The sequence below is a fragment of the Oncorhynchus mykiss genome, chromosome 16 (assembly GCF_013265735.2).
Source record: "Oncorhynchus mykiss isolate Arlee chromosome 16, USDA_OmykA_1.1, whole genome shotgun sequence".
NCBI classification, from domain to species: Eukaryota; Metazoa; Chordata; class Actinopteri; order Salmoniformes; family Salmonidae; genus Oncorhynchus; species Oncorhynchus mykiss.
The window spans coordinates 55,977,723-55,998,193 of NC_048580.1; the positions used below are offsets into that span (position 1 = coordinate 55,977,723).

At 43.8% G+C, this 20,471-nt stretch overlaps 2 protein-coding genes across 7 annotated transcripts in view; one reads left to right on the top strand and one right to left on the bottom strand.

The window, feature by feature from the left end:
• Positions 1-9,112, top strand: part of LOC110492361 (poly(rC)-binding protein 2) — a 21,321-nt gene extending 12,209 nt beyond the window's left edge. For all 5 annotated transcript variants that reach the window (XM_021566608.2, XM_021566611.2, XM_021566610.2 and 2 more), the window contains exons 10-13: positions 5,765-5,837; positions 5,954-6,009; positions 7,660-7,829; positions 7,972-9,112. In XM_021566608.2, coding sequence (XP_021422283.1) covers positions 5,765-5,837; positions 5,954-6,009; positions 7,660-7,829; positions 7,972-8,008 — 336 coding nt within the window. In that variant the 3' untranslated portion in view covers positions 8,009-9,112. The remainder of the gene's footprint in view (positions 1-5,764; positions 5,838-5,953; positions 6,010-7,659; positions 7,830-7,971) is intronic.
• Positions 8,482-20,352, bottom strand: LOC110492360 (mitogen-activated protein kinase kinase kinase 12-like). 2 transcript variants are annotated; one of them, XM_021566607.2, is made up of 14 exons: positions 20,117-20,352; positions 18,096-18,649; positions 17,025-17,208; positions 16,607-16,798; positions 16,302-16,460; positions 16,043-16,201; positions 15,728-15,836; positions 15,466-15,575; positions 15,005-15,121; positions 14,595-14,729; positions 13,708-14,419; positions 13,535-13,602; positions 12,957-13,254; positions 8,482-10,506 (listed from the first exon to the last, which is right to left on the bottom strand). In XM_021566607.2, exons 2-14 carry the CDS (start codon positions 18,586-18,588, stop codon positions 10,339-10,341), a joined length of 2,904 nt encoding a protein of 967 aa, XP_021422282.2. In that variant the 5' UTR covers positions 18,589-18,649; positions 20,117-20,352; the 3' UTR covers positions 8,482-10,338. The 2 variants fall into 2 exon arrangements, with proteins under 2 accessions (XP_021422282.2, XP_021422281.2); XM_021566606.2 differs by having other exon boundaries at positions 18,087-18,649.
• Positions 20,353-20,471: the final 119 nt, after the last annotated feature.

Below are 20,471 nucleotides of genomic sequence, written 5' to 3' on the forward strand. Positions count from 1 at the left end.
AATAAATACAATCCACCTGTGTGTAATCAAGTCTCCGAATAAATGCACCTGCACTGTGATAGTCTCAGAGGTCCGTCAAAAGCGCAGAGAACATCATGAAGAACAAGGAACACACCAGGCAGGTCCGAGATACTGTTGTGAAGAAGTTTAAAGCCGGATTTGGATACAAAAAGATTTCCCAAGCTTTAAACATCCCAAGGAGCACTGTGCAAGCGATAATATTGAAATGGAAGGAGTATCAGACCACTGCAAATCTACCAAGACCTGGCCGTCCCTCTAAACATTCAGCTCATACAAGGAGAAGACTGATCAGAGATGCAGCCAAGAGGCCCATGATCACTCTGGATGAACTGCAGAGATCTACAGCTGAGGTGGGAGACTCTGTCCATAGGACAACAATCAGTCGTATATTGCACAAATCTGGCCTTTATGGAAGAGTGGCAAGAAGAAAGCCATTTCTTAAAGATATCCATAAAAAGTGTCGTTTAAAGTTTGCCACAAGCCACCTGGGAGACACACCAAACATGTGGAAGAAGGTGCTCTGGTCAGATAAAACCAAAATTGAACTTTTTGGCAACAATGCAAAACGTTATGTTTGGCATAAAAGCAACACAGCTGAACACACCATCCCCACTGTCAAACATGGTGGTGGCAGCATCATGGTTTGGGCCTGCTTTTCTTCAGCAGGGACAGGGAAGATGGTTAAAATTGATGGGAAGATGGATGGAGCCAAATACAGGACCATTCTGGAAGAAAACCTGATGGAGTCTGCAAAAGACCTGAGACTGGGACGGAGATTTGTCTTCCAACAAGACAATGATCCAAAACATAAAGCAAAATCTACAATGGAATGGTTCAAAAATAAACATATCCAGGTGTTAGAATGGCCAAGTCAAAGTCCAGACCTGAATCCAATCGAGAATCTGTGGAAAGAACTGAAAACTGCTGTTCACAAATGCTCTCCATCCAACCTCACTGAGCTCAAGCTGTTTTGCAAGGAGGAATGGGAAAAAATGTCAGTCTCTCGATGTGCAAAACTGATAGAGACATACCCCAAGCGACTTACAGCTGTAATCGCAGCAAAAGGTTGCGCTACAAAGTATTAACTTAAGGGGGCTGAATAATTTTGCACGCCCAATTTTTCAGTTTTTGATTTGTTAAAATTTTTTGAAATATCCAATAAATATCGTTCCACTTCATGATTGTGTCCCACTTTGTTGATTCTTCACAAAAAAAATACAGTTTTATATCTTTATGTTTGAAGCCTGAAATGTCGCAAAGTTCAAGGGGGCCGAATACTTTCGCAAGGCACTGTATATCAATATGTGCTATTTTCAGCCCTTCCCTGGGTAGCTTATCAGAGAGACATAATATGGAAAATAGCAAACAACGATAAACAATATACATTCAGCAGTCCATTAATCAGTTGGTGTGTGTGCTGTGGGGTTGATGCTACAAACCCATAGGCTTGGCTCTCATGCCTTCCAGGGTAGATAATGAGCCTGTCTTAGTGGATGTAACCAGTGTCCCCACGTGCTCTGGCAGCTTTCATGGTTGGGATCAGTTCTTTCCTCTTCTGGCATACAGCTTCAGGATAGTCCTTGTTGAGGAAGATATACATTCCTCAAGTTCTTGGATCTTTCCAGAACCGCTACCTTGTCCTTGAACCTTAGGAACTTGACCACTATCCTGGTCCTGTCACCTGGGTAGGTGGTGGGTTTTCCAGCTTCACCTCAATCTTCCTGTGGTCCATCTTCAATTTCTCCAAGATAATTTCCCTCACTTTGTCCTCAGATTCCGTCCAGGTCTCATGTAGAGGTTCTGCAATTCTGTCCACAACTATGTTCTGCCTTGGTTGTCCCTCAATCTGATTTCTCCATTATTGTTATCATGGTTTCACACACACAACTCATGTCCTGTCTCTCAGTGACCTACAGATTGCTGTCATCTTGCCGTTCTCCTGTTTCAACTCATCGAGCTGACCCCGGAAGAACTGCAAACTGTTCTTCGGGTCCTGGACCTCTCTGGTCAGGTCATCTATTATTTTGTATTAGTTGACTCCACCAGTATTTGGACAAAACATTTGAAGCTATTTCTTGTTGTAACAAATGCTTGTAGAACTCCTATTTAATTTATTTTGTGTTTTTTATATATTTTTTTAAGATCCTTCACCTGTGATAGACACCACTGTCTTCAACAGTACTCCCGCCGGCTTTGGTCTTTGTCATACTAGCTAGCAATGTAGGTTATGCTGTTACTTCTAGTAGTGCTAGACGGGGCAGGTCGCAGGGAAGATTGAAAACGACAACAAACAGCAAGGATCTAGACGGCCACAAACCTGGGAAAATCTGCAGTCCCAGCTACAATGGTCAACCATGTCGCAGGCTATGTTCAAGCGCTCAGAAAACCCCCGCTAGCTTGATAGGCAGCTGGGCTAGCCGCTACGCCAAATAGCTCCTCAGACACGGCTTTGATCGGCAGGATCATTGGACAGAGCGCAGTCCCAGTAACTGATGCCAACTGCTTCGTAGGATCCAAATTCAAAAGTTAGCTAGCTACTAAGAAACTCAATACACTTTCAAAACCAACAAACCTTCCAAAACAAACCAAGCTCTCCCTCGTTCAACAGGAAGTGATGGGCTATATACAGTGCATTCAGAAAGTATTCAGACCCCTTCACCTTTTCCACATTTTATGTTACAGCCTTATTCCAAAATGGATTAAATAGTTGTTTCCCCTCATCAATCTACACACTACTCCATGTATAAAATAAAATAAAAATGAAATATTACATTTAAATAAGTATTCAGACCCTTTACTCAGTACTTTGTTGAAGCACCTTTTGGCAGTGATTACTGCCTTGAGTCTTCTTGGGTATGACGCTACACAAGCTTGGCACACCAGTATTTGGGGAGTTTCTCCCATTCTTCTCTGCAGATCCTCTAAAGCTCTCAGGTTGGATGGGGAGCATCACTGCACAGCTATTTTCAGGTCTCTTCATAGATGTTAGGTCGCGTTCAAGTCCGGGCTCTGGCTGGGCCACTCGAGGACATTGAGACTTATCCCGAAGCCACTCTTGCGTTGTCTTAGCTAGGGTTGGGTTGTTTGTCCTGTTGGAAGGGGAACCTTTTACCCAGTCTGATGTCCTGAGCGGTCTGGAGCAGATTTTCATCAAGGATCGCTCTGTACTTTGCTCTGTTCATCTTTCCCTCGATCTTGACTGGTCTCCCAGTCCCTGCTGCTGGAAAAACATCCCCACAGCATGATGCTGCCACCACCATGCTTCACCATAGGGATGGTGCCAAGTTTCCTCCAGATGTGACACTTTGCATTCAGTTCAATCTTGGTTTCATCAGATCAGAGAATCTTGTTTCTCATGGTCAGAGACTCCTTTTGGCAAACTACAAGCGTGCTGTCATGTGCTTTTTACTGAGGAGTGGCTTCCGTCTGGCCACTCTACCATAAAGGACTGCTTTGGTGTAGTGCTGCGGGGATGGTTGTCCTTCTGGATGGTTCGCCCATCTCCACAGAGGAACTATTGAGCTCTGTCAGTGACCAATGATTTCTCAGTTTTGCTCTTTGTTTTTTGCTCTGACATGCACTGTCAACTGTGGGACCTTTATGTAGACAGGTGTGTATTTTCAAATCATGTCAAATCAATTTAAATTACCACAGGTGGACTCCAAGTTGTAGAAACAACATCTCAAGAATGATTAATGGAAACAGGATGCACCTGAGCACAATTTTGAGTCGCATAGCAAAGACTTCTGTTTTAAAATGTGTAATTTTGCAAATATTTCTAAAAACCTGTTTTCACTTTGTCATTATGGTTTTTAAGAATAAGGCTGTAACGTAAGAAAATGTGGAGTCTGAATACTTTCCGACTGCACTGTATGCATCCCTGTGCGTGTGTACTCACTCACCGGCCAGTCTATTAGGCACACACATCTAGTACCGGGTTGGACCCCCCCTTTGCCCTCAGAACAGCCTGAATTCTTTGGGGCATTCCAAAAGGTGTCCGACACGTTCCACAGGGATTTTGTATATTCCAAGATGCTCCATTGGATTGGGGTCTGGGGGACTGCGCAGGCCACTTAAGTAAACTGAACTCACTTTCATAATCTAGGCAAAGTTTTTCCACTCCTCAGTGTCCGTTGTTGGTGGTTGCGTGCCCACTGGAGCCGTTTCTTCTTGTTTTTAACTGATAGGAGTGGAACCTGGTGTGATCGTTTGCTGCAACATTCCGTCCGTGACGTGGATAGACTAGTTATCCATTCCATTATTTGTCGTTTGTGAGCCGCCTGTTAGCTTGCAGAGTTCTTGCCATTCTCCTTCAACCTGTCTCATCAACAAGCTGTTTTCGCTGTTTTTGTCCTGTTGAAAAACAAATGAAAGCGCAAACCAGATGTGATGGCATATTGTTGCAGAATGCTGAGGTAGCCATGCTGGTTAAGTGTGCCTTGAATTCTAAATAAATCACAGACAGTGTCACCAGCAAAGTACCATCACACCACCTCCATGCTTCATGGTGGGAACCACACATGCAGAGATCATCCGTTCACCTACTCTGCGTCTCACAAAGACACGGAGGTTGGAACCAATAATCTCAAATCTGGACTCCGACCAAAGGACAGATTTCCACCGGTCTAATGTCCATTGCTTGCGTTTCTTGGCCCACGCAAGTCTCATTGTTATTGGTGTCCTTTTAGTAGTGGTTTCTTTGCAGTAATTCGACCATGTCCTGGTTCACGCAGTCTCCTCTGAACAGTTGATGTATTTATTATGGATCCCCATTAACTAAGGCAGCAGTTACTCTTCCTGGGGTCCAGCAAAATTAAGGCAGTTACATTTTGAGATGTCTGTTAATTGAACTGAGAGATTTATTTGGGCTATAATCTGAGGTGTAGATGACTCAAATGAACTTCCTCTGCAGCAGAGGTCACTAGGTCTTCCTTTCCTCTGGCGGTCCTCATGAGGGCCAGTTTCATCGTAGTGTTTGATGGTTTTTGCGACTGCACTTGAAGAAACTTTCAACGTTCCTGAGATGTTCCAGTGACTGGCCTTCGTGTCTTAATGTAATGATGGACTGTCGTTTCTCTTTGCTTATTTTGAGCTGTTCTTGCCATAATATGGATTTAGCCCTACTTGATAAAAGACCATCTTCTGTATACCACCCCTACCTTATCATAACAACTGATTGGCTCAAATTCATTAAGAAGGAATGAAATTCCACAAATTAGGTTTTAACAAGGCACAGCTGTTAATTGAAATGCATTCCAGGTGACCACCTTATGAAGCTGGGTGAGGAAATGCCAAGAGTGTGCAAAGGGGCGGCAGGGTAGCCTAGTGGTTAGAGCATTGGACTCGTAACTTCAAGTTCAAATCCCCGAGCTGACAAGGTACAAATCTGTCGTTCTGCCCCTGAACAGGCAGTTAACCCACTGTTCCTAGGCCGTCATTGAAAATAAGAATTTGTTCTTAGCTGACTTGCCGAGTTAAATAAAGGTTTAAAAAAAAATGTTTTAAAAAGCTGTCATCAATGCAAAGGGTGGATACTTTGAAGAATCTCAAATATATTTTGAGAAGGTACACACACGTTTTTATTTTTACTATTTTCTACAATCTTTTGACTGGTACTGTATATATAATTGTGCTGATCATAGCCCTCTGTCTCCTGACTTATGTCTGTCTCCTTTCATTCCCCCCCCCCCTCTCTTCATCTCTTTCCATCTCTCGCTCTTCCTTTCCATCTCTCTCTCCAAAGCTTACCAAACTCCACCAGCTGGCCATGCAGCAGAGCCCTTTCCCCATCGCTCCCAACAACCAGGGTTTCCAAGGTAGGTCACAGAGGAAGGATGGAGACAGGAAGCATTTGATTGACATGTTATTTGTTTATACGGTGCATTGTGTGCAAGGTTTGCTTTGTAGGTACTGAGTGTTTTTCTCTCTTTAGCTGGGATGGATTCTTCTGCACAAACTAGTTCCCATGAGCTGACCATTCCAAATGATGTAAGTGTCCGCATCCACCCTTGAATTCTCTCACCTGTTCTCGTTACTTCAGCTGAAGTTTTTAATGTAAATAATTCAGCCATGTGGTTAGTCTATTTGTCTAATAAACTTGTCTGATCTGTGTTATTAGCAGAAACATATTTCAATCGAACTTCCATTTACAGTGTGTTCGGGAAGTAGTCAGACCCCTTTGACTTTTTCCATATTTTGTTACATTACAGCCGTATTCAAAAATTGATTAAATCATTTTTTTCCCTCAATCTCCACACAATACCCCATAATGATGGAGAGAAAAAAGAAAAAACATTACTTATTTACATAACTATTTGAACCCTTTGCTATGAGACTTGAAATTGAGCTCCGGTGCATCCTGTTTCCATTGATCATCCTTGATGTTTCTACGACTTGATTGGAGCCCACCTGTGGTAAATTAAATTGATTGGACATGATTTGGAAAGGCACACACCTGTCTATATATTGTCCTACAGTTGACAGTGTATGTCAGAGCAAAGACTAAGCCATGAGGTCTAAGGAATTGTCCGTAGAGCTCCGAGACAGGATTGTGTCGAAGCACAGGTCCGGGGAAAAGGTACCAAAAAATGTCTGCAGCATTGAATGTCCCCAAGAACACAATGGCCTCCATCATTCTTAAATGGAAGAAGTTTGGAACCACCAAGAACCCGATGGTCACTCTGACAGAGCTCCAGAGTTCCTCTGTGGAGATGGGAGAACCTTCCAGAAGAGCCCAATCTCTGCAGCACTCCACCAATCAGGCCTTTTATGTTTGAGTGGCCAGACGGAAGCCACACTTTAGTAAAAGGCACATCACAGCCTGCTTGGAGTTTGCCAAAAGGCACCCAAGGACTGACCATGAGAAACAAGATTATCTGGTCTGATGAAACCAAGATTGAACTCTTTTGGCCTGACTGCCAAGCGTCACATCTGGAGGAAACCTGGCACCATCCCTGTGGTGGCAGCATCATGCTGTGGGGATGTTTTTCACCGGCATGGACTGGGAGACTTGTCAGGATCGACGCAAAGATGAATGACGCAAAGTACAGAGAGCCTTGATGAAAACCTGCTCAGGTCCTCAGACAACGACAATGACCCTAAGCACACAGCCAAGACAACACAGGAGTGGCTTTGGGACAAGTCTCTGAATGTCGTTAAGTGGCCCGGACTTGAACCCAATCTAACATCTCTGGAGAGTCCAGAAATGGGTGTGCAGTGACGCTCCCCATCCAGCCTGACAGAGCTTGAGAGGATCTGCAGAGAATGGGATAAACTCCCAAAATACAGGTGTGCCAAGCTTGAAGCGTTATACCCAAGAAGACTTGAGGCGGTAATTGCTGCCAAAGGTGCTTCAACAAAGTACTGAGTAAAGTTATTAGTAAAGTTAGTAAAGTTATTATAAGTCTGAATACTTATGTGCATGTGATATTTCCGTGTTTCATTTAAAAGAAAATACATTTGCAAGAATTTCTAAACTTTGTGTGTGTGGATCAATGAGAAAATAGATTAAGGTTTTAACATAACAAAATGTGGAAAACGTCAAGGGGTCTGAATACTTTCCGAATGCACTGCATCTCTTGAAGTGGTTGAAATGTCTTGTATTCTCTGACTCGCTCCCTCTTCCCTTCCTTGCCTCAGTTGATTGGCTGCATCATTGGCCGTCAGGGGGCTAAGATCAATGAGATCCGTCAGATGTCTGGGGCTCAGATCAAGATCGCCAACCAAGTGGAGGGCTCCTCTGACAGGCAGGTTACCATCACCGGCTCCCCTGCCGGCATCAGCCTGGCTGAGTACCTGATCAATGCCAGGTAAGGGACAACACACTGGAACTACTGATATGTCATGGTTCAAAATAAGAGGACTAGACTAGTATGACTGGGAAATCAAAGCAGCTTGTATACAATTGTTAGTTTTTTGTTTTGATTCACCTCATTTGTTGTGTTGCTGTAGGCTGTCCTCTGAAGCTACTGGACTGGCAGCCAACTGACACGGAGGATCTTCATCAGCACCTGACGTAACCCCCCCCCCTGCTTTTTTACAGAGTCCCTCACTGAAGTTAATGCAAAAACCAAGTATTTTCAACTTACTGTTTTCTCTTTTCCTTTGGTTAAACACCTACATACTCAGTTGTAATTACATCAATGTATTTTATTTATTTATGTTTTTAAATTCCCTTTGCAAATAGTTATTTTGAAAGATATTTTGTCTTTGGTAATTTTTTGATGTTCTGTTTTGAAATGGGAGGAATCTGAAAAAGCATAATATTTTGTCAGATTTTTCTTACAAAATGTTTTTAAAAAGAATACCCAATAATAACATACTAGATGGACTGTTTTTTTCCCCCTGCATTTGATTAATTTTTATCTGTATTTATTTTTTATTTAATACACACCAGTCCTCGTGTTAGAATTCACTGATATTTGACATTCTTTAAAGCTGAACTTCCAGAACGAGGCATTGTGGGCAATGGGTATACGTGGGGTGTAAATGATGTACTCTTTTAAAAAAAAAAATGTAATGAAAGACAATGTCAGAAAATAATTGAAACGTCTCTAAAGTGGGACTATGAGGAGAATTTAACTGAATTCTGTGTCACCTCTTATTTACTGTATAATTATTTTGTCATTCCTGTTTCCATCCTCTTTCTTTTTTTTATCTGGACATTTGAGTGTTGTGTACTGGATTCTGATAGGGTTGGGTGGGTGGGGCATGGTACCCAGAGACAACGGGCTGTAGGGATGGATTTATTTTCTCAGAAATTACTAAAATAATAATGATAATAACATTGGAATATTTGTTTTAAATAGAGAAAATATTTTTTTTAACTGCTGGGGGCTAGGGGCAAAACTCCCCAAAGACTTGTGGGTCTTTATATGATCAGACTTGAGGTATTAATTTAAAATAACTAGAAGGGAGATTATATAACTAACACTAGTTTCCTCCTTTGCCTGGGTCAGATTTTATTTTGTATTATTCTTTGCAGGATGAAGAAACATGTTTTTGTGCACGTTTTCAAACTATTGTAGATTTGGGTGCAACTGAATTGTTGAACTTAAAGACAGAAATAAAAATATGTGAAACGCTTAAACTACCTCTGGCTGTAAGCAGTCTTTTTATTTGAACATTTCCTGGGGTAAACATGAGTAACTTTCCTACTACTAATGTAAAAATAAACTGCCTGAACTCAATGAATAGAAATGGTACAATGTAGTTGTTGCGCGTTTTGGTTTTATTTTTATTGGATTTGACTGTCATACAGGGGTATCACCTAGTCATAGGGTCTTCAAGGCTACATGTTCCCAAATATAACACACCTGTCACACCTTGACGATTTGCCAACAGTTTATTTTATTGTTCCTCATAATATTTGGATTTTGATATCATTCCTATTTTACAGTTCATGTGTAAACCTCTTGAAATTCAAAGGATGCTTACTATTCCACTACTTCTACCAGAGAGTAGTATTCTCTGTTCTGGCTAATTCCTGTGTGATCTTAAAGGGATGTGTATTCAAAACTCAGTGGTAGGAGAGTTAAGATCAAAGTATGACTTTAACATTACCAACTGAGGGACCTATCCATGAAAGGGAACATTTCGGTGAGATTTTCATTCCCCTTTGACATAACTATTTAAGTGCCGACATCAATAATAATAAAAAATGTATGGAAATAATACAGGGTAAAAAAGTGTAAACCTTCTCACAAAATATAAAATGGATACATCCAAAACTTAAAATATAAGCATGTGTAGTCATGCATTTGTACATTGGGCTGCATACAGCTTTTTCTTACATCAGTTCTTGTCTTACACGTAAAATACATTTAGATTTTTGTCATGTGATATCCACATATCTACATTATTATTAATTTGCATGAGAGAAAAAAGTGAATTGGAAATTAGGCTCCTCCAAGAGCAGTGATGGTAAAGTACCAGATGACAAGTTGCCAAAGGGGACAGTTTGTATTTCTGAGTATATATTTTTTTTCCTGAACTGGAGCAGTGGCTATAGGTATTTGTATTAACACTTTTATCTAAAGTCTATAAAATAAAATCTAAACAAGTCAGATATTACAAACTGTCATAACTGCTATCAGTTTATAACAAATCACCTGCATTGTCTTATGAAGGCTTGCTAACTAACAAACCCATATTGCTTTATAAGACACTGGTAGATAACTTGTCATAGCTCAGGCTAAGTGGATGTGACCCCTCATCACATTCAGTCAAGTCCTGCTTTAGAGACTGGCGTATGTAGGCTCTTGTGATGCTTGTTTACTGTAAGGTAGCTGTAGTTCTATAGTGTCCAGTGTGTTGGCTCTATGGAGGCCCTGTCTGGGCCCCCTGTGGAGACCCTCGTTGGTGCCCAAAATGGGACCCTGATGGAGGTGCATAGGCCCCAGCGCTGGGTGGACGACTGGGCTCCCCACTTCCTGACTGGTCAAGCTCAGCGCTGTCGCAGTCTGAGTCGTCGCACAGGGCCTGACTCTGAGGGGTAAAGATGGAGAGAGAAACATTATGCTAGAGGTAGATTACAGAATCAACTGAAACCTCAGAGTTATGGGAACCGTTAATCACTATCGAAGAAGAGATTGTGGTATAATAAAAAAAACTTCACACTAGAAGTTGTAGATTAGAAACTGGTGGTAGTGAATAGATAAATTATAGGTACAAGTACAGTGCCTTCAGAAAGTATTCATACTCCTTGACTTATTTCACATTTTGTAGTGTTACAGCCTGAATTAAATACAGCTGTGAAGTTGGACCCATTCCAAAATGGACCTGGGGCTTTCCCACCTGGACCCGATATGCATAAATAAAACAATTTAAATACAGAGACCCGTTCCAAACGGACCCGAGGACAACTAGACCCGTTCCGTATAGACATGGTTGGATCCAAACCAGGGCCGAGCCGAGTGAGGGAAGCAGCAGAAAATCATGTTTGATGAACCAGAGCTGGTAAAGCATGAGAGGGAGAGAGCGGTGCCGCTCTAGCAAGCGGGGTAAGGGACGTACTGTGTGAGCGAGTGACACGAGAAGCAGCGAGGGAGAGAGCGCAACCAATCAAGCCGACTTGTGCAATAGCAGACAAACAGCTGCTATGCAGCCCCACAGTGGAGGTGTCATAATACCCATAAAACCTAGCGGTCAAACAGCGAAATGGTTCCAATCGTACTTGTCCATACTTAATTAGTACAAATTTCAAAAAATATAATTCCACTTGACATGCGGTATTGTTTGTAGGCCAGTGACACAAAATCGCAATTTAATAAATTTTAAATTCAGGCTGTAACACAAAATGTGGAAAAGGTCGCAGGGCCCCCGCAATGTCTGAGTAAATACTATTTTTGCCATGGGGCAGAGAGAAAAAAATTGCAGTTTTATAGCTAATCTCATGCTATTTTACACATTTTGCTATAAGGCTGACAGAATATTTAGCTGTTTTAGAGCACAGGGATTCTTTTTCCCCACAAATATTTGTCTTAATATTTACAAAATGTTTAATATATATTTTGATAGACCAAAGTGTTATCACACCAGGTAAAAGAACAACCTCCTTTTCTTTAAAAAAAGAAGAAATGCAATTAACTGGACACCATAAAAATGAACAATTAACTCAGACACCATAAAAAGCATGCATGCATTTCTAGATTTAAAACATAAAACAACATTTCTAAAACAAACATTATCCCGTAGGTCTTGCACAGCAAATACAATTGTTTAACCTCTACGGAATCTTTCTGTGTCGGTAAAATGTATTATGTTGGAAACGTTGATGGAAACGCCGTTATGCGCAAATATTGATAAAATAACCATCATTTCGAAGTAAATTTGGAGTCACGTGATGATATGGTGTGTGGTTCTCCCACTATGACTCAGGAAACCATGCAGTTTATAGGCTACATATGAAATAAATTACGATGAACTACACCGTGTGGAAAGTACACGGTTATGAGCTTGATGCTGCTTTCCAATAAATATCGAGGGTCTTATTCTGGTGATATGATGGTCGATGCTTGACTACCGTTTAACAAATACAAATATTCTTGCTCTTATCCATAAGAATCTCATCATGTAGACTAGACAACCCGCACTGACTACCCGCACTGTATCTGCAAGCTGTTGGCTAGAGCGCAGGCGCCAAGACCGATGGAGGCACATTTGCTATTTAACGCAAACGTTTTTGAGACAAAACTATCACGAAAAAGTACATTTTGTATGCACTACGTCATCACGCACTGATTTTTTTTCTCAACAAGTCCATTTAGTGGAAACATTCAACTGGTGGGAAAATGCGCATATTTTCTTTTTGCGGATTCTGTAGTATTCGCATGAAAATCTGTCACCAATTGGATGTAAACCTAGCTAGTAATAAAAAACATCATTCAGAATATTGACAAAAATATATATTTTAAGGGGGTTAGCCATCAGAGACGGGGTGACAAGCCACTGACGGATTTGACAACAGATACTCAAAACAGACATATTTTTTGCCTCAAAAATTAAAGTTCAATACAAACATTTGTCAAATATGGAAAATTATTCATTTGAAAATCCCAAATAAAAACATAACCTTTCTATCAGATCTTTCAGTACTCTGATGGAGATGAGTTGACAATAGACAAAAATCTGAAGAATTTTGTGTTTTTCTGACTATTTCTTCAAGTGGTATGCACTTCCATTTCCAAGCATAGAACTGACATGGACATTTATAGTACTGAAAGTATTTCAAAAACAAAAACTTTTCCCTTATAAAATTCCCGTAAATGTACATTTTAAGCTCAAATAATGGAACTGAATAAAAAACATTTAACTATTAAAAAAATAGGGATTTTTAAAGCTAGGTCAAAGCTCGTGGACCCCCCCCCCCCCCCCCCCCATCTTGCAGGGGCTGCGGGGGTGTGCGCTACAAAAGTGCCAGTATCAGATTGTGTTACCTCATTAGGATTCTGTGCAGCATCTAGCAGGGCTTTGACCTGGCCCAGAGCACTTTTCCTCTCAGACCGCCCGTCAGAGCCCTGCGCCAGGTCCGTGTTGTCTGCCGGGAACTCTGACCCCTGCGACAGGAGGTCATCGCTGCGGTCGTACAGACGGTCGTCCGTGTTGGTGCTGACCACGTCCGGGGTGCCACTGTGGGAGTGGTCGGTGGTGTGACCTTCCTCGCCGTCTGACACAGAGAGGTTCTCTGAACTGAAGGTGGACCCCGACTGGCACTGGTTGATGCTGGTCGGACGTCTGGGGAGAACGAACAAGAGAGAAGAGGGAGATAAAAGAAAGGAAGAATCCACTTTTGTTTCAGTTTTGATTCATTCCATAATTAATTGTCATCATACTGCATGTCACTTGCACATTCACTTATACTAGCAACACAAAACATCTCTGATTGGAATTACAAATGTCATTTTCATAATGGTGTCAAACCCTGTGATTCCTAAAATCATATCACAGATCAATGATGAGACAAAGGTCAATTACGGGCAGTTTTTTGGGTACTGGAGTACAGCAACATTCTCACCGTCTCCGTGGCAACTCCACTTCGCTGTCAACCTCCCCCTCCTCCTCCTCCGAAGACACGCCACGTCTCTGTGGACACAGCCCATAGAACAGAGGGAGTTAGCTAAACACATTCACAGAGATGAAAGGAGAAAGTACATACTGAACATGACTAGCTTTTCATTGGGACTGTACCTGTTTGCGTGTGATGGCTGCCCTGTACAGGATAGCTGAGGGGGTGAGGTGCCCTGACGCCACCCGGGGTAACCTCACACCACTCACTCCCTCCTCCTTATAGTCCCCATCGTGGGGCAGGCGTGGGGCACCCAGCACAGACCCCCTCCCGGCGGCCACCCCCCTCCCACATGGCGAGTCTGGGCTGCTAGAGAAGGGGAATGATGCTGCGTCCTCACTGGGAGTGTTGCTATGCGGGGGCGTCTCTGTGAGGTCATCCAGACCTGCCGCGCCCCGCTCGGACCCCCCCAGGCCCGCAGAGGCACTCAGGCTGCCACCCTTCTCCAGCCCCCCCATGGTGGTCTCTCCTTTCCCCTGGCCCTCAGCTGCCAGCGTGGTGCATATGAGGTCTGGGCTGGAGGAGGACAGCTGCCTCTGCTGCTGCTCGTGGCCCAGGGCCCGCAAGACTGCGCTGGGGTCCAGGAGCTGCTTAGAGGGTTCCGTGCTGAAGCTGTTGGCCTGGGCAGGGTTGTCCCCGCCAGGGGAGGGTTGAGTGGCCTTCAGGCCAGCTAGGTCCCCGCTGCTGCCCTTGCCAGGCTTGCGGTGGCGGGTCTTGATCCTCCGTGAGCGGCTAGGAGACGTGGAGCCCCTGTTGGTGCAGGAGGGGATGGTGACCTGCATCACGGAGGAATCCATCTTGGGAATGATCACCTCTGACTTGAGGATGTCTGGCCTGTGAGAACAGGATAGAATAGAAAACAATGGTCAGATACATTGTGATATAATCTGATTATACATTTATTTAAAGTGCTTTCAATTGTTTTACATGAGTAAGTTAATTCTGCATTGGGTTGACATTAGAACTACCCTTGCCTCCTATGCTTTTGGCTCTCGGAATTAACGCTCACCTCTTTCCAGAGGGCAGTTTCTGTGGGACGTTTCTCTTCTTGATGAGTTTGTCCATGGAGTTGGAGGAGCTAGTCTGTCTGGAGCTGTGGTGCTTGAACAGTCCTGGAAACTTCTTATCTAAAGACTGCTCTCTCCTAGGTACACATCAAAACGATTAAAGTTGATTGCATGCGAAATCCAGTAACTACTATGTTCTACATATTCTATTTCTATGACTTGTATCTTCTATAACCCTAATTACCAAACACTTATTATCCACTTATTTTCAAACTGCCTGTTCAGTATGTCTATATACCATCCTAGCTGATATGATTGATGTGCTAAATTAGAATTTTCTTTATAAATGATCTGAGAATTTGCTGAACAACTCCACATGCATTGAATTGCTTTGCCTGATGGATCCACCTACTTCTGTAGCTCTTTCTCTTTGAGCTCCAGCTGCAGCATGACAGCATTGAGCTCCATGTAGAGGTTGTTGGCCCTCTCCAGTTTCCTCTCATAGTGCTCACGGATGTCCAGAGCGTGCCTGAATAGAAAACAGTGCACAAGAAGTGACATCATGTTTACGCATGAAAGAATCAAAATGCTGTGTAACAGAAATGCGCCCTGAGCCTATTTACTTGATTTTTTCTCTCCATCTCTTTCTTTTTTTTTTATATCTCCAAAGGTAGATAAAGGAAGGGCAAAGGAACTGGAGCCATTTGATGTTAGTGAAACTGCCTGTCTACATGACCCTGGACTGCTGTACTGTAGTTACACAGCTCATAACAAGGCACTGGTGGCTTTCTCTTATACAATACTGGCATTGCATCACTTCCAGCAGGTAAAAGAGAAGAGTAACTCTGTCTATCAGAGTGTTGTGGTACAGACCTGAGCTCCTCTCTGCGTCGGTTGATCAGTTCCTCGTCCAGTCGGTGCAGACAGGTCCCATCAGACTTAATCTTCTCAAAGTGCTGCTTCACCTCCTCCCGCCACTCAGCCTGCTCGACACACACACAGACTTAGGCACTCTGTGTGTGTGTGTGTGTGTGTGTGTTTATGTGTGTGTGCGCGTGTGCGTTTATGTGAATGTGTTTGTTTGTGTATACATTCATTATGTTGTGTGTGTGTGGCATAGTGTCGAGTAGGCTACCTGAGATTTGAAGTATGTCTCCTGTGGGGTGGAGAGGACATCAGCTGAGGCTATATCCAGATGGAGGAGGATCTGACGGAAAGAGGGTCTATTTCTGGGTTTACAGTTCCTGCAAAACCGAGGAGTCAGAGACAAGTTTGGTATATCTCCTATATAATCATTATGGATCTACATGGGCCAAGTCTACCTAGGAAAGATTTCAAAGGAAATAATTTCCCTCTATCCATTTCCACTACATCCTCTCTCCTCTCTCCTCTTTTCCACCATCCCTCTCTTTCTCCCCCTCCTTCCCTCCCTCCCACCATCTTCACTCACCAGCACTGCCTCAGGAGGATTTTGAAGCCATCGGGGCAGCTCTTGGGGATAGGGAGGTTCAGGCTGTTGTTGCCCACCCCCCAGATGATGGCGGAGGAGTCCACATCCTTATAGGGGACCTCCCCGGTCAGCATTTCCCACAACACCACCCCAAACGACCTGCAGTTCACAACACTCTTTATATTAGTGATCACTGATCAGAGATGGAATTGCATTGGTCCTCTTTTCAATGGTCAATAAGTTGAATTCCTTCACTTACCAGATGTCCACCTTCTCTGATACAGGTTCATTCCGAATGACCTCTGGGGCCATCCAGGCCACCGTACCAGCAAATGACATCTTCATGCTCTTATCAATGAGCTCCTTGGAGGTGCCAAAGTCAGAGATCTTCACCAAGTCATCATGTGTAATCAGCATACTGCCATGGATAGAGCAAAAAAATATATTTTTTAGATGTTCTTAAGCCAGAAAATACATTTTTTAATGAAAGAGCTAATTGATTTACTTTGGGGCCTTCTGGTCTATAGGCAGATGGTTTTGATAGGACCCAGGACAGTGACTCACTTGGGGGACTTGAGGTCTCTGTGGATGATCTTGTGGAGGTGTAAGTAGTTCATGCCCCCGGCAATGCCCATGGCCCAGTCAATGAGTAGGGAGGGGGTGATGTTCCTGCCCGCCCTTAGCACCTCGTACAGCTGGCCCTGCGCACAGTACTCCATCAGGATACAATAGCAGGGAGCCTGGGTGCAGATACCCCTGGGGGAGTGAGAGAGGAGGTAGGAGGAATGGGGAGAGGGAGGGAGGAGGCAGTGGGACAAGTATAAAGAAGAGAACATTTGAAAAAGTCAGTGTCTGATGATGTCAGTCTTGATGGAGTGCTAGTTACTGCTGGTCAAGGCTACAATAGCTCGGACGAACAGTTGATATGTTCATATAAATCTCTACTGTTTTCTTGGAGTCTGGGTCAGGGAGTTTTCCTCACTTGAAGGTGATTATGTTGGGGTGCTTGAGTTTGCGTAGGTGCTTGATCTCCGTCTCCTTGATGTCCCGGACTTTCTTGACAGCCACGTCCTCTCCATGGAACTTCCCCAAGAAGACGGCACCCTGGGCCCCACTGCCCACCCACTGCAGGTCTGAGATCTCCTCAAACGGAACTTCCCAGGATTCTAAAAACACAATATCAACACAAGGAAACAGTCCGTCACAGGCCATGAGCGGCAGATGGAGAGGACTCCAGGCCAGTAAGCAGACCAGCTGAGAAGTATCATATAAACCTCATCATCTGTTTATAGGAAGCGTTCCTGTGAAAAAAAGTACTTTACATCGGCAAATTAGTAGGTGTTTTCCCCATGGTACCATCATAGCTACGATTTGATCAATATGCTCAGTGTACAGTACGATGGCAGTTGGGGAGAGATGTAGAGGCAAACAGCTGCACATCTCCCCAAATCTAATCTCTCCTCCCTCCCTCATCTGTCATGAGAGTACATTAGATAGATGAATGACTGAGAATTTGGTCACTGTGAGGAAAGAGAAGCCAGTAGGCGGGATAAGAGAGACAAGCAGGAGAATTCTTCATGAGAGGAGTTGTGGTCTCCAGGGACCTGCTGCTGTGGAGGCAGCTGCTGGTGTCACCTGTAGCTAACTGTGAATAAGTCTAGTGCACAGGTAACGTCAGCAGCATTGTAGGGGGCGTGTAAAGAGAAAGTGGGGCATGGTGGCAGGAGTGAGAGATAAACAGTGAGGAAAATGGAAGCCATTTTAGTGATGTACCTCCATAATGAAAGTAAGTCAAGTTGAACCTTTATACAGTACATAATGCATCACCATGGTGTGCGGATTTACCTCAACATCTTGACTATCTAACATTTCAAGTGACAAAAGATTCGGTGTCGTACATATCCTACGCAGAGTGAAATATTCTGAAGTGTCTCTCATGTATTGGTTAGGTATTCAGTATCCTAAAAGTATACAAACGTCTTTGTTAAACACAGGAGACCTTGTGCAAATAGTGAAGTGACATAGAATTGGCTGTTATACTCACTCCACGCACCTTCCTGGTTATGCTTGTGTTCGGTGGAGTAGGCTTTCCCGATCATGGTCCAGACGGGTTTCAGGCAGCCAAACAGCCCCTCCAGGAACCCTCCACTTCCTTGCTGCAGCCGGATGTTGTCTGATTGGCTGTGGACGGCCCCAGCCTCTGAGCTAAGCCCCGCCTCCTCCCCGCCCCCACACTGGCAGGCTTCATGCTCGTGCAACTTCAGCACGCTGTTGTCAAAGTGGGCCAGGGGCCCGTCGCTGGGGGTCGGGCTGCTGCCACAGGTGTGGGGGCACCCCTCACCTCCGCCTGACACAACTGGTGCCCCACCTGTGTCGATGCACAGCACGTTGCGGAGGACACACTGGGTGGGGGTCAGGTCGGTCTCTGGGGTGCAGGCGGGGGGGTCTGCATCCAGCCTGCGGAAGGTAGGTTCTGAGATGGGGGTGCTGAAGCCTGAGAGGGAGGGGGAGGGGGTGTGGGGCTCATGGAGGCAGGTCCCACTCATCAGGGGGTCCCACAACACAGTAACCAAGGATGTATGGGAGTAGAGAGGGAGAAGGGGAGGCCTGGATGGAGTGACACAAAGATGAATAGGAGAGGAAAAATGCAATGAGTCACTATAAATCAGTGTAATTCATTTGGCTGTTTCAGAGCTGTTCATTGATGAAATAGACCTGTATCTAGACTTCTCATTTTAAAACAGTGTGTGATGTGTGATTGGCCTTGTCAGTATGGTACATAGTTGAAGTAAATTATAGATTATTGTAATCAAGTACTATGCAGAATGACTGTCTGTAACAGATGAACCATCAGACAGATGGGCCTTACTTTGCAGGAGAGTAGAGGGAGAGAAAAAAAGAAATCTTACTCTTTCATTAAAAAAACTCCTGTGAGAGCAAGTCAACCATTACATCCAGTTTCTCCTCAATAAAGGCAAAAGCCTCAATTATTCAGCAGACCACATCTTAATATTTATGAATGGGATTGAGGCAGTCAAACAGTAGCATCTCAAGCCGCCTGATCTTGCACGCTTACATGAATGTTCGCGACAGTGGTAATCAGTCTGGTAATTACAAGGCTAGTCAATGGGGAATAGTTTTATGAATGAACCAAGGACATAGCACTGACTACAAAATAGACTTGACCTTTATCCCCAGGGTGATTCCTGTAGGAGGGTCACCATAGGTCAGGATAGCCTATATCTTGTTTTACACTGTGATGGATATGGATGGGGCACTGCTGGAATCAATAAGGATGAGTACTATGCCTCTCCTGGTACTGTATGCATTGAATGACACTTATGGTCCTGATACATGCTTGGCTTGACATTTTAATGTTGCAAACTATACATATACAATACTGTATGTGTTTCAGTCCTGACATTTTAGTTCTGCAGAATATGACGAAATTGCAACTCTAACCACTGAGGTGTGTGTGTGTGTGTGTGTGTGTGTGTGTGTGTGTGTGTGTGTGTGTGTGTGTGTGTGTGTGTGTGTGTGTGTGTGTGTGTGTGTGTGTGTGTGTGTGTGTGTGTGTGTAAGAGGGAGGGAGAGAGAATTGCCACATGTACCCAATTCATATTACAAGGTAGCCCAGTATGGGAACCGCGACTCTCGAGCGAATAGAGAGCGTGAAATGGGAAAAACACTGGGCCTGTGTGAAGGAGCTCTTTCTCACACAAGCGCAGGAATATCAATCTTTAAATAACCACGGATGTGATGATGACACTCACTAGCATCACAGTCGACGTACGTCAATTAATGCCCGAACCGTACAAGTCCATGCCAAGTCTAACTGCCGCAGCGTCTGTAGATTTACTGAATTTTGGCACCAACATAAAATATGTCGTACAGACTATGATGCTGATGCAGAAATATGATTTTTCGTATTAATCGACGAGTATGCATTTTTGACAGATTGACCTGGTGGTAGCCTATGCTAATGTGAACAGAGTACATTGCACGAGGCAACGCACCTGCATATCTCATCATAATATTTTATATAATATAATTAATTGAATGACATTCCATTACCTTTCTGTCTGGTTGCTGTCGCGTTCTCAAGTAAGGGGTGGGTTCAGCTTCCTGTATGTAATAATGAAGAGCAATCGTCGTTTTTTTTCTCTCCGGACTGTCTGTCGTTGTATTGCATGAAAGACCCTTCCCACGAGTTCACGTTATCAGAACGAATCCCAGCGGGCAAATTGTGTTATCAATAACCGGGGACCCATGGAACGTGAGGCGCGCAGGGTTGGGGAGGGAGGGAGCTGTCTCCTTCCTAGTGCTGAATTGACGTCACTGAGTTGCAAACCCACAAGGGGGCGTGGATATCGCCCCCACAAAACTGTACAGTGGTTTCCATCTTTTCAGCAAAGTTTAATCAACTGTC

Bases quoted from the DNA above. Each gene is read 5' to 3' on its own strand.
- LOC110492360 (XM_021566606.2), bottom strand. From the start codon at position 18,588: ATGAGTGGGACCTGCCTCCATGAGCCCCACACCCCCTCCCCCTCCCTC. The intron at 17,209-18,086 runs GTGAGTATAACA...TTGTGTTTTTAG, and splicing joins TAACCAGGAAGGTGCGTGGA to AATCCTGGGAAGTTCCGTTT. The intron at 13,255-13,534 runs GTGAGAATGTTG...CGTTCTCCCCAG, and splicing joins GTGGAGTTGCCACGGAGACG to ACGTCCGACCAGCATCAACC.